Consider the following 14,490-nt stretch of genomic DNA (forward strand, 5'->3'; position numbering starts at 1 on the left):
ATTAATGTCAAAGCTGTGCCTATGCCTGTAGGAAAAGGCTAACAGTGAGGCTTGCTGTAACCAGCTACCCCAGGTAAATGCGCCTGCAAAGCCAGGCCATGCTGCCGCTCCTGGGCTGAGCGGTCTCCCCACCAACAGTGGGCACATCCTCAGAGGCTCAGGTCCAGATAGTTCACTCTCTGAGCTACACAGGCTACACAGCTGTGTGAGCCAGTCTTAACCCTTCTCTGGAGGACAAATCTGTTCAGCTGCATTTGCTTCCATTTGCAGAGAAGAAATAACACTCCTCTGGATAGCAGGGGTGATGCACAAATTCACCAGTCTTCCTGCAAATGCTTCCAAAAGAGCACCCTCTTCAAACTAGAAACTAGATTATATGTCTATAAATATTTACACATAATAAACAAAACTTAGTGAGAAGACTGCTCAGTTTCAGTCTGAGATGAAAGGGACCTGTGGGAACATACCCAAAGGGCACCATCTGATCCGCTGACAGTAAGTTTTCATATCTGAGCGGCTATCTCCACTTCTCTGAACCCACCCAGCTTCATGTGTGTGCTCTGTAGCCAACAGTTACACAGTCCCAGATTATTAAGACAGGCAGTTAGTCTAAACAAGTGGCATTGACACACAACACACTGATCTCACTTTTACTGTTTGCACTGCCATAATACAATGCTAAGCCTATGACATGGGATTAGTGACCAAAGACAGCCACCCACTGCAATTAGCCAGAAAAAGCCTTTACCTCCCAGGTGACCTAGACACCATTTCATAACAGAGCACCTTCTCTTAAAAGCAGCACCAATGCTGATTTTACACTTTATAGAACAAATATCTAAATAAACTATATGTTCATTGAATGTAACACTGCTACGAAAGTGCATGCCACTGTTCACTTCTCATCTTGCAACATCCTAAGACTGGAATCAGCCCACATCTTAAACAGTGTTAAGACAACTTGCAGGGAGGAAGGATACCGCTGTGAATCAGCCACTGAAAAAGGTAAATCAGGATTCAGCTCTTGCTCTGTCATCCGCTCCCTTCTCAGCCTGACATGGTCACAGGGTTTCTCTGCAGCCCTGTTCTCCCACTGCAAACTGTGGTAATGACCACCTTCTCTTGACAGTGCCATCAGGCAGCAGCACTGCACCTCTGGCTACATGTTGCCTGCCTCCTCCTCTGCCTCCTCCTAGCATCCCTTGTGCTCTCGCCTCTGCTTCACAGGGCAGCTCTTCCCCCTCCTCCTCCCCCTTCTCCCACTTCTAAAGCCACCTTGGCAGCTTCTCAAAAAAATCTCAGATTTGCCTCCAGCCAAAGGTATCTGAGCCATGGGCTCCATCTGCAGAACACACCAACAGAAGCAGGGTCGCATCCCCTAACAGAGGAGCAGGACTATGCATATACCTAAAGGATCAGAGCTTGTTTACATTAAAAGAAAGAAATTTCCTCATACTAGGCTTGATTCACGCCTAGCGAATCAAGTGGGATACAGCAGGATCGCTCACCTAAGCACGCTCCTCTCAAACAGAGGCAATGGTTGCAGGATCTGGCACACCACGTTTATTTGACTGGTAGAGCACTTTGGAAATGTTCCTGGAGTCAATGACTAAATAAGTCCCTCTCTTGATTTTAAATTGGAGATAAATGCTGCGTGTCGCACTGGCAAGCACATTAAAGCAGCTGGAAGCACAAAGACAATACGGGGTATTTCAGGCCTTTGTTCTCTCATTTTTTTACCCTTGGCATGTTAAACAACTAAAGACCACACTGAGCAAATCAGTGTTTTACCAGATAATACTGCAGGCTTCTAGCTTCGAAATCCCAGGCTCCCTGCTGGCACTGGCTCACACAGCGAGAGGGCTGGCTCAGGCAGAGACACCAGCCCAACCTGGTGGCCCATGGACCCAGCGTCCTACTGCCTGCAAGGCCCAACAGCACAGGTTCGGCTTTGCTGTGCTGCTTTATTGCAGAGAAGACAAAAGACATAACCTTAACAAAACAAACCAAAAAAAAAAACCACCTAGGAAGGCAAGAATGCAAACACTAGTGAAAAGGACATGTTGCCCACCTTTGTCTTTCATAAGTATGAAAAAAATGAACTTTATACATAGAAACAGAGAAAGGCAGGTGCTGATACCAGCACATTACTATAAATACAAAGCAGCTTCCCCATATTCCTGCAAAGCTGGTCTAGATTCAATGTAGCCAAAAGCAAAATTTCATCAGAGGATGAGATTTCAGAAGGCAATCTGCAGCCGTTTCACCTTGGAAAGACAAGTAGCCTATCATGTTTAAATGATGCTATGATAAAGCAGGTTATGTTCTCCATCTGAATGGTACTGCCTATATTATTGATGACAAAATGCATATAAAAGCTTATTAATGTTCACACTAGTTTCCTTTCCCAGAAATTATTTGATCATATTTAGAATGTGAAAGCTTGTGCATCTAATGACGCAGTTGACTGCAGTCTTCTCTTCAGTTTATACATTGCAGATAGCAATACTTGATTTTTACACTCTTCTTATTAAATTTCTTCAAGTTACATGCTCTCTGCTGCTGGTAATACTTCGTTTACAGAGAAATCAGTTAGAGGTATGCAACTCAGTAGGTACCAAACAACTATTCTGCTAAAGCTTTTTGCGTGGACAAAAGACATTTGATCAAGCAACAGGTCTGTAAAACTACAAAGGCTGCAAGATAGGGAAAAAACAAGTCATATAATGAGATCACAAAATAGTCCAGAATAGAAATGGTAATGCTTAAACAGCAAATTATTCATCACTAGCAATTATTTGCAGACTTTCTGTGTCATTAAGGATATCAACATGTGGCCCTTGGAGCAATCCTACACATGCATAATTCAATAGTACAAGGGGTTTTCATAAGAAATGAACTCCTTTATGCAAAAAAGCTAAAGCCTTAGCTCAGTAAATAGATGCTGTCAGGTACATCTGTTAAGACCATGTGCAGAAGTCAAGCATTATGGTTTTGCTTACTTCCTCATAGAGATGTAGTAGCACACAGCTGCAAGGAGGAAGTGGGGGCTTTGTGAGGACATTCTCCCCAAGTACTCTTTAAAATAAGAAAGCAAGCCATTACAAATAATTCCAGCACAAAAATGCACGTCTGCACATAAAACCAGGTCACAACACGAAGTACAAACATCAAGCAGACAAGCCTATGTTAGGCTAGGAGGTTCAGCACTGCATGGCAGAAACGTATTAAACGGTCTCCATTTTCGCTTGTACGTCTGCAGCTAGGAAACACTTTTTCTTCCCCCAAAAGCAAAACACATGCAAATGTCTGTCATCAAAAAGCACGTACTTTGTCAGAATGTCACAATTACCTAGCCACAGCTAAATGCTGTAATTTGTTGACCAACTCCTTGCAAAGTTCAATAATGACCTCAAACCCTTGGATAAAACTGCAAAATAATTTTCCCTCTTTAAATGTAATTTTGTAATGCTTTGATTCCCACCCATCAGCAGGCTGAAGGGCTCCAACAGCATGCTGCTACATGTTTCTAGTGCAGCAATTAAAACAAAGCTGAAGCCACAGACAGCAGCTGTGGGAACTTTCCAGCCCAAGCTCTCCAGTTAACAAAAAAAGTGACAAATGTCAGATATGTACTTCTGACAAAAACCTGTTAATTTAAAATGGAAACAACTGAGAATGCAACGTTTTTCAGCTAATAAGCATTCAAACTAAATGTTTAAAATACAGAGGTATTCTGCCAGCAAGTTTAGCTCACCTGTATGTTCTGCAACATACACAGGCAGCAATATGTGAAGCAGGGCATTCAAGAAGAAAAGCAGGAATAAAAAGCAGAAGAAATGGTCAATGTTATCAGAACATACTTTGAAACGTTTGCCTAATAGGCTTATACCTACAGTATCTGGCTCCTGTAGGCATCTGATGACACTAGAACCTGTATTAGTACCACTGAAAGAAAAAAAATAATGTCTACAACAGAGATTAAAAAGAAGCCTGAAAACATAGTATGCTGCAGCATTACTTATTTTGTACAAATGTTGCCCAAGCCTGCAGACAGCCTGAAACAATAGCTCCTAAAGAGTAAGCTGCTCATTTCTCAAGCAAAGAGTCAGAGATCTGCTGATAAGGGGTACAGCTTTAAGAAGAGGAGAAGGTGCTTGGCCCAGCTCCTCCAGGTGAACACACCGCAGAGCACCGGGCCAGCACAGGGAAACCCTTCCCATCAGCACCACATCCCAGGCTCTGCCTCTCCAGCGCTGAACAAGCAAAATCAGCTACACCCAGACCTCTAGAAACAACCCTTAAAAGTTTTCTTTGCTGGCTTTCCAGGATATGACCCTGAGACCAGTGCATGCCCAACAGCACTGCCACGGTGCTGTTGATAAGAGCAGCTGCTGCGTTCAGCGACTACCTAGCTCCGGCTTGGGCACTTTTATTCCCAGGTCATGGAAATCATCTGCCCACCCTCAAGCAAGGATCCAGATAAAAACACCACCTTACCCAAACCAAGCTGTTACACAAGCGCCCAAGCTGGGAGGAACATTTACTTCTCTACTAAATGTAGTCATGACAACCACATCTTCATTTAAGAGATAAGCAGGAAGAGGTCATGAGGCACTTGTCATGCAGGGATAAAATACCACACCTCAAGCGCACAGAGGAGGGTAAGTTTTGCTGGATGCCATCTGCAGTTCGAGAAAACTAACATCCTAACATGACAGGCACACACCCCCTCAAAACAGCCCAAGCACCTAGGTGCAACCACCACAAAACCCTTACAGTATTACCAAACAGCACACTTCTGGAAGATTTCTCTGCTAAAGAAGTAGCTAGGATAGACTTGAGCACACTACACCACTCCAGAAATTCTCCTGATTAAAGTACTTCTTGTTTACCTTTAAACAAGCTACAAAACTATCAGAAAGTGACACTTACTGCAGAAGCCATGACCAAAAAAAACAAGCAGCTTCCTTTCCAAGCCTGTATCTTGCTCTCTTTGGCAACTCAAAGCCCCCCACCCACCCCCCACCTCCTCTCAACAGGACCATCCCTAGAGGTATTTAAAAGACATGTAGGGACATGGTTTAGTGGTGGACTCCACAATGCTAGGTTTACAGCTGAACTCGATGATCTTCAAGGTCTTTTCCAATCTAAATGATTCTATGATTCTATGCATCAGAACTCAGGTGCCATCTATACCAGATGGCAGCGACCCTCATTCCTACAGGTCTGAACAAGGGCAGGAATGCTGGTACACCTAATTTTTTCCAAAGTTTTTATTTTATTTTAAAATGCATGGAGCCACAATCTCGCAGTATGGCATGCCTAGGAACATCACAGGTCTAGAGAGCCAGTGGCTGCCTCAGCAGAGTTATTTTGGTCCAACCACATTTTCATTTCACAAGAAATAAGAGAGAAACACTCCTGTGGGTAAATTCCTCCTTATTCCTTCCCCACAGTTACCTTTGTTTTGTGGCTACCTGAGTATTTTGTACTAAAACGGATTATGTATTTCTTGCCATGAAGCCTTTCAAAAACACTTGGCAGCCTGTAAATTAACATATCCCTTAGTATTATCTAGCAATAATATGAGGAGGAGAGGAATTGTGGGACCTCATGCCATGCAAAATTAACCCACAGGCTGGCTGTAGCCTGGGACACAGGTTCATTACTCCTATTTTACACAGCAAATTCAGAGGCATCTTCTCAGATGCTTTTACTTGTCAGAGAGAAAGGACACACAGAAAGACAGTCTTGTCAATTGAACAATTCTGAAATAAGTTAAAGACACACCATCATTTGGAAATTTAATTGGGTTTGTTAGGACATTATTTGTTACTGTTGTGTTCATTTTGGTTTTAAGTGTATTCAGACACAAGTCCAGCCTTTGCCCAGCCAATTTTTATGATCTTTGACATCTGTTTAAAATTATTTAAACATCTGTTTAATGCTGTTTCTCTGTGACCATAATAAAAAGGATCCTGATGGTCAGCAGAGAACTGTCAAACACAGGAAAACATTTGGGAAAGCGAGGGAGAGAAAAAGGGAGGGAGAGAAATGGTCCTTTCAGTTCCAGTCACACTGCATTACTCTCAGCAATCAAGGACAACAGGCAAAATACCAGGAGACAGGATGAGGTTTTGCAGTTTAATAACAGCCTAAGTGCACACACTAACCATTTATCTGGGCTTCATTACCCTTATACATGCATATGCATGCTTGTAAGGGTAGCCTAAAAATAATTTTGTTGTTTTGCACATACAGGGCCTGAGCTGGTGACGCTAAAGTCATGGTAAATTTTGACCCCCCAGGTGCACTGGCTCAAGGCTAGATAAAGCCTGTGTTTGTCTCTGATTTACAGCAGGCTTCCCACTGAGTTTGGCAGTACAAGCCTGAAAACGCTAACCACTACATCTCTTAAAAGTAGCTACGCAGGCTTCACCTCTAGGTAACTTCCCATTTTATTTTTGTTTATAGAAAACATTCTCAGTATCTTTCAAACACAGAATGATACGTTTCCCCCATAAACATATGTAACTATAATCAACAACTAGTCAGGGGAGAGCTTGCATCAGCCTCTGACAGACATCAACAAGCAGGACATCCCCAAACGCGAGCCCCTCGGACCATCGCTGCCTCCGATGCGGCACGATGGGTGCATTTGTGAAGGCAACCCAGTCTCCGCAGGCAGAGAGCTGGTATCCCATATCAAACGCAGCCATGCACAGAGTGACTTCATTGGCTTTAAAAAGGAAGAAGAGGACAGCGTTAGCTACAGAGACAACCTGTGGGCACTGCTGGCAGTCCTACAAGGAGGGCCTCAGCTGGCAAGGCAAGCCTGGAAACGAGACAGAGACACTACAGAAACTTAGATTCTTCCAAAATAATTTTCCAAAAGCTAACCCACAGAAGGTTACATAGAGAAATATTTTAAGGTATTTTACCCTCTCAACAGAGCACTGACAGGAGCAATTGTCTGTGTTTGCTGCCCAGAACCATCAATAGAAACCCTGAAGGTTAAAAGCACACTCAGCAGGACTTCGACTAACAGGCTTTCTCTTGAAAAGTTTGCAAGTGGCAAACAAACAGTTCTCATGAAACCAAGTTACTCAGTGCAATTATGAAGAATCAGCTGTGCAAAGAACTGCAGGCAGCGGGCAGGGAGAGCAGCAGCAGGAAGCACCCTGCATCTGCTGGTTACTCAGAGGACAGGAGAGAGGCAGGTCCAGGCAACGACTACTACTCAAAAAGCAGCCGCAAAAGTAAAAAACCAATCAATACTTTCACCCTTAGAGAGCTTTGGCGAAGGCAAAAGGAGACTCATGAGGAGGAGGGAATGGCAACTCAAAATACAGGAAGGAATGAAGAGCTGCAGCAAGCAGGTTTCCTCAAACAGCACCCGAGGGGCACAGCAAGGGTTTTCATACCCTGTCATATGTGCAGAGCCAGGCTTGAGCTCTGTCACACGTGAAAGCCTCTGGCCACCCACTTGTTGAAGCACTTACCTTATGCTCCTTCTGAACTCTAGCTTAAATGCAAAGGCTTTTATCACATACAACTGCACCCTCACATAATATAAAATACCAACACTTATCAAAATGGAAAAGGTACAACCAATAAACTGGATGGGGAACAACACAGTAATAACTCTGAGAATTGAAAAAAATTTTTTTTTCAGTCCTTAAAATAATTTGCATGTTTACTGTAATCAAGACTGACTGCAGAGGTAGTAAAAAAAGGAATGGATAAGAGTTTTAAGATTTAGAGTAAGTTTTGCAATATTTGTATACAACGACAAAATATTTGCTTGCTTGAAATATTTAGAACAGCAGAATGGTGACAACTGCACAGACACACCACTACAGACAAAGATTACAATCCTAGGCATTTAATTTAAGTTTTATGAATTATCTTGGGTTGTTTTCAGCTTAACATTTAGTCACTCAAAAATGGCTAGTGGGGGATTACCGAAGAAAGGAAGGCCTGAAAGAAATTAATGGAGAAACAAATGATGGTAGAATACACTTCCTGTGGTTAAATGATTTAAGGGTTTCTCATGACCTGACTGATGACCTAGCCATCACCGGAAGCAAATTCAGGTAACCTATACTAACGCTAAACTCTCAAACTAAGTTCTCCTGCCTAAGGAGTAAATGCAGCCAAAAGTACTGATAATCTCTTTGAAGGATGAAACATAGCAATACCTTAGCACCTTTCAGCTGTATCAGAAAAGAAGCAACAATGAAAGTCTGTCTGTCTTCAAAGCCTGTATGAAAAATGGTGTGATTAATTTCTCCTCTGTCTGAACACTCAATGCACTGTTAGATGCAGTTGGTAAGAAAAGCCAAGAATGGAGGCAAGGAGGAAACAGGTTACTTAGAGAAACACATGTTTAAACTCCCAGCATGGGGGTTCTCTAGTCTTCTCCTACACGAAACTCTCCTCACTGGTCAAGAAAGTCATGGATACAGAGGAAAGCATGTGCTACAGAAATCACAATGACGAGCAGAGGAGAGAGCTCTCGGTTTCAGAGTCAACCTCCCCCGAGCATCACACCTAAGACCTGACGACTTCACACTCAGAGCCCATGCTCACAGCAGCCCAGGTCCTGACCACTGCAGGTACGCGTGGTACACAGTGTCCTACGTACTGTAATTCTCATTGCAGGAGACTGCAAGCACACGGACTGCTGTGGCCTCTGGTGTTTATGCAAAAGGAAATGGTTTCCTGAATCACTGCAAGTTATCGCTGCCATAATTGCCTTGATCCTCAAGAGCAGGAAGAAAGGCAGGAGCCTGCTCCCGCAGCCTCAGAAAGTCTGAGCACGGGCAGGAGTTGTTACAGAAATGCAGATCTTCCCAGGCACGTCATTCTTCATCCCAGCTTCACCTTTGGTTTGCCTGGGTCTGTCTATAAACATGTGGGGCTGTTGCTACCGTGTCTCTTTCAGTTAGAGATGGGCCAGTCTGCGGACAGAGGTCTTCAAATCTGAGGTAGGTGAAAAGTGCAGCTTGGCCTGATGCACACAGGGCTGCTGCTGCAGGCTGCGCAGCCCCAGTGCCTTCTTCACAACTGCTTGGGCTGCGTGTTGGAAAGGGTACGCCAGCAATGGCTCCAAATATGCAGAAACAGGCACATGTAAACTTCTGCACTTGGTTTAAGAGGAAGCACCACAGCCAGCTTTGAATGTATCCTCCCCCTCCTCCTGTCTCTCGGAAGTGAAAGAAAAAGATCTGGTGAAGAAACTGAAGAAAATCAGGAGAGATCCAATAGGATGAGTACCAGTAGACCAACATATCCCTCTACAAATGACAGGAGACACACACCCACAAAGAAAAACTATCAACCTGTCATATCATGTCCCAGGCCACAGCCTGACCAGAAACTACCAGGAGCATCCACCAATATTTTAAGCATCCACAAAGCAGATACGCTGCAGGGGCATAATAGCAGGTCTAAGGAGCCTCGTCCCTCTGCTTTGAGGGTTCTCAGAAGAGAAGGAAGAACTCTAAGAAAACAGCCTATCATTTTTTATAGCAATACAGACTTCATCAAGATGTGATCTACTTGACTTAAATCTGTTTTGACTTCTACTGCTGCTGAAGTAAAATCCTTGCTGCAAGATTCCAGCAAAGGTTTAAAAACTCCAAAGGCAGTAGATTCAAGGGCTTCATTAAACACGTAAAAAGCACTGAAATGGTACAATTTTAGTCCTCTATAATGTATATATTTTTAATATTAATGCTTGCTGTTTGGATTTTTAATACACAGATCCTACCTGCTTCTCCTCATTTATGAGACTCAGTCTGTGCACCACAGGGTAGTGAAGCCTCATGGTGTGAAACATTTTTTTTGCCAGTCATGACCACCACATCTAAAGATGAGGCTGTTCGAGGGACAAGTCAAGAGACAGCCCATAAACACTGCCTTCTGTTACACACGAAAACATGTTATAGACTGTGCTTGGTCATACAGTGCTGCTTTTACTTTAGAAGCAGCTTTATCCTTCTTTCCTTTCAAAACTCTTTTCAACATCCTATGTAGTGGCTTTGTGCATGTGGAAGATTTTCTTAGAAAAGCATAAATAGACTGTGATCGAGGCTTGCGATCTCCAAGTAAGGGGTATTCGGAGAGGGACCGGCTGCAGGCAGTCCTTCTGAACCCAACAGGAAGGTCTGAGGCTTGCAGGACACCCACGCTGCAGATCACAGGCAGACCACATTAGATTAAAAATAGCAGATTAAAGCACGCAAAGCGCGTAACAGTTGGTAGAGTATGTGAGTAAATCAGGATGCGGGAGCCATAATATCAATTCACTAAATATTTTTAAATACTTTTAACTACCAGTGATAAGAAATACTTTCATACCGATTACAGCTGTCTGCCCATTGCTAAATTTAACTCAACCTAAGGGTTTAATGCTATGGTTTTTTCCTAGTAGCCTGTGAACAAGCGTGACAGCCAAAGCGAACAGGCATTTTCTAAGTAAAAAGGCGACAGGAAAAATAATCGATACATATGGCACGGCAACGAAACGAGGGAGAAATCCCAAGGAAGGATGAGCAGAGGCGAGAGGCCTTTCGAAACGAGCCAACAGCCACTTCCATCCCACCCCGCCGACGGGAGATGTCAGGATTTCGCCGAAGACCGCGGGGCGACGGCGGCACGCTCGGCTGCGCGGCGGGGGACGGCCGAGCGCCTGAGGCGAGCACCCGCCGCCTGCCGCCGCCGCGACGCCCGCCGAGCTGCGCCCTGCCCGGCCCCGGCCCCGGCCGAGACAATGTCCGCCGGGAGGGGAAGAGAAGCGCATCTGTGGCGGCTCGGCGGGCGGGGGGCAGCCGGCACCACACGGCGAGCGGCGGCACCCCCCCCCCCCCCCCCCGGGAAGCGGGGACCGCGTCGCTGCCGGCGAGCCGCGGCCGCCTCCGCGCCGAGCCCCCGGCTGAGGAGAAGGACCTCCCCCGGCGGCTCGGCCGCCCCGCACAAGGCGGAACCGGGCCGGGCCGGGCCGGGGCGCGCTGCCGCGGCAAGGCTGAGGCTGAGGGAGAGCCCGCCGCCCCGCGGCACCCACCTGGTCGACGAGCTTGAGCACTGCCATCCTCCGCCGCTCCTCCCGCGCACATGCAGCTCCTGCGACGGGCGGCGAGCGCGCCCCGCGACCGGCGCTGCTGCTGCTGCTGCGGCGGCGGCGGCTCCGCTCCGCGCCGGCGGGGCGGGGCGGGGGCGCGGAGGCCGCCTCGCCTCGCCCAGCCCGGCCCGGCCCGGCCCAGGAAGCAGGGGCGGGCGGGCGAGCGGGCTGCCTCGCACGGGCCGCGCCGCCACCGCCGCCTGCCGCCGCCTTTGTTCGCGCCGGCGGCCGGTGCCGGAGCGGAGCGGAGCTCGGGGCCGCCCCGGGGGCTCTCGGCGCCCCCGCCCCGCCGGGCAGCGCGAGGGGCGGCGCCGCCGGACCGGGCCTGCCCCGCGCCCGGGGGGGGGGGCGGCCCTGAGCCGCGGCCTGGCCCGGGCCGTAGTCGGGGGGCCCCGGAGGCACCTGCCGCACGCCCTGGGCGGGACGCGGAAGGGCTGGCCGCTGCCGGTCTGGAGACGGAGGGAGCCGAAACCCGCGAGCCCCCCGCAGTCCCCTCAGGGAGACGGTGGTAGCCCCGTCAGATGGGCTGCCTCAGCGGGAGGCCGCGGTACCCCCGCGTCCCCGCTTCAGGGTGGGCTGCCTGGCGGGGCTCCGGGCTTGTGGCACGCCCTTGGCTGCACTCCCACGACGACTGAGGTCTTGAGGCCCACCCTGGTTCGCACCACGCTGAGGCGGAGCCGGGAAGGTGCTATTCCAAACCCGTGGACAAGGGGAAGCTGAGGCCTTTACCTGGCCCCTTTTTTCCCCCATATGCGTGCACGTGCAGAGAAAACTGTTTGTCAAATCCCATCAAACAGGCACAACTGTCAAGAGTCTTTCTGGAGCTTTTTTACCTCTTTCTGGATTACACGGTTTGAACAGCTGCCTGGCAAGAATCTGGTAACTGACAACAAGTCCAAGTCTTTTCCGATCCATATATTATTTCACTTTTCAAGGACTAGCACATCAGATACACTGTACTCCTTTTTAAACAAGCAAGCAAGCAAACAAGCCGCACAGACCTTGCCTTCGTGCTGGAAAGGAAAATGAGCATCATCCAATGTTCCCCTTGAGCTGACCTGGGGGAAAACCTCGGTTCCACCCTCAGATCTGGCTGTCAGTGTGACTTGAGCACCAGAGCAAGGCTGCACAGCCAAGCACACGGGGTGGGGGGGTGAGGGAAAAGGGGGGGGGGGTTGTAAAAAAAAAAAAAAAAGGAAGAAAAAAGGCATGAAGGGATAAATTCTTTCTTACCCCTCACAGTTGATGAGCTGAATCCCTGAAGCATGTGATTTAATTAAAATCATTGGCACAACACACAGCAACAGGAGTTACAAACACACTAAGGTAATGAGGGTAATTACATTTTTCCAAGGACACGTAACTGAAGAGCAAAGGATTGAAGATTCCCTCTTCCCCTCCTCCGTGTTGCACAAAGAGGCCAGGTATTTTCCCACAAGTTAGATTCTGCAGTAACAAGCTCCCGTACCCCACGACACATCCAGTATGACTGCAATTTATGACTTCTCAACCCTTGATTATAGAATGGAATGACTTTAAGCAGTTAAAAAAAAAAAAGGGGGGGGGGGGGAAGTGTCTTCTATGGAAGAAAACCAATCCAAGAAGGAAACAGATGTTGGTTTCAGGCTTCTGAGGCATCATTATAAATGGGGATTAAAAATAACATACAAGTTACAACACATTGTGACTCCATCTATTTTAAAGGGGTCTTAAGGGAAAAACAGTGTTAATATAAATCAGTCTTTTAAAGAAAAAAAAAAAGCAGCAAGAGAGAGAATCCAGTACCTGTTAAGAATGTATGAATTCAGGCGGCTTTTCTTTTTAATAGCTTCACCCCTTAAGGTCTTCATCACACCAGAACACCTAGAAGCATTTACGCCTGCACCAGCAGATTTGCTCTGTGTCAAACCACACGCTAAGAAGGGCAGTTGGCAGCCCTGCGCTGCCGTGCACCGTAGACCAGAGCCTTTCTGTGTCCCACGGATTCAATGCAGAAATTCTTCTTTGACAGTCCGGTCCCAGGCTCTGTTGAAACACACGCTCACCACACAGAGGTCAGAAGTAAGCAGAAGTTAGCTTCCAGCTGAGAGCAAGCACAAAAATGAGGACGGAGAATGGAGGGAACTTTCAGCATTATAAGGAAAGGTCTGTTTCGTTATTTTCCATTGAAAGGCCTATTTCCAAGGACTTAGCATTCACCATAGCATTTTCCCTGCAGTTAAACTTGATGGATACATAAGGAAAATGATTTTTCAGATTTGCTCTGTGCTCCCCTCACTTGCTGATCTAAGAATCTGCTACAAACCCTTGTACCTTCTTTGGGACCCCTGACAATCTCCTGTCAGGAAGCTAAGCTGATGGTATGCCATCTGAATGGAAATCTGCTGGTGCAGTAGGAGCCCAGTTCCTTGGGAGTAAATAATTGGGCTAGATGCAAGCTAGTGTTAAAATATTTTTCTGAAGTCTTTTGTTCCCAACAAGCACAGTCTCATGTCAGCTCCTCTTTCCCAGGCCCCACAGGATGGTGTCTGGGAAGACCAACCATCTACAATCTGCTCCTTGGAAAGGTCCCCCTGGGGCATGCAGGACAAAAGAAAGTGTTCGCATCCTGTATTAACAGGGCAGCACTCAGTTCAGAGAGGTCCTTACAATTATATTTACACTATCCATTTAAAGTGTCATTTGCACGAACTGCCAAGATTAGTCACAGTGCTACAATCATTGCCATCACAGTAAAGGAGTCCAAGATTTCTCTGAAAGGACAACGTCCTCCTCTCCTGTTCACAAAATGGCACAAACAGCTACATTACAGGCTTCTAACCTAACATGCAGAATCAACTCTCTCTTCTAAGCTATTTTACTCAGCAACATCTTAGCCCTGGCTGGTACATAACAGTAATTTCATAGCAAATTCTCATGTGAAATGATGCAGTATGCTCAGTGGTCTTTTTTGGGATGAACAGGCACAAAGACATAAGTATCCAGAAAAAATTTTTCAAGTAATGGTCATAACTGCAACTCTCAAACCTGTAGCATTATGTTGACTTTCCATACCGAGACATTAACAAGTATCATCAAAACAGGTGTGCAACAGCCTTAATGAGAATACACTTGAGCTCGCCAGATATTGTCATCTTGGATTAAAGCTGTGTTTGGAAATGAAAAAGCCCTAGGGCTACACTGGGCCTCTGACAGGGAAGTGGAAAAAAACCCTCTATGGATGGCTGGTGCATTTGTTCCTTACTGACCCGTGCCCAATCCTAAGAGGATTCTGTGCACCCAGTTGAACTCTTCTATGAAACACAAACACACATCCCCATTACATACTTTAAAAAGCAGGAAAGGAATATGAAGCCCTGAAC

The 14,490-nt window shown here is 46.6% G+C and overlaps 1 protein-coding gene across 6 annotated transcripts in view; it reads right to left on the reverse strand.

Annotated features, from left to right (window-relative positions):
- The window catches only part of ANKRD44 (ankyrin repeat domain 44), a 144,221-nt gene extending 132,952 nt beyond the window's left edge, over positions 1 to 11,269 (reverse strand). For all 6 annotated transcript variants that reach the window (XM_075028052.1, XM_075028049.1, XM_075028047.1 and 3 more), the window contains exon 1: positions 11,072 to 11,269. In XM_075028052.1, the coding sequence (XP_074884153.1) occupies positions 11,072 to 11,098 (27 nt within the window). In that variant the 5' untranslated portion in view covers positions 11,099 to 11,269. The remainder of the gene's footprint in view (positions 1 to 11,071) is intronic.
- Positions 11,270 to 14,490: the final 3,221 nt, after the last annotated feature.

Source organism: Buteo buteo, chromosome 5, assembly GCF_964188355.1.
Source record: "Buteo buteo chromosome 5, bButBut1.hap1.1, whole genome shotgun sequence".
NCBI classification, from domain to species: domain Eukaryota; kingdom Metazoa; phylum Chordata; class Aves; order Accipitriformes; family Accipitridae; genus Buteo; species Buteo buteo.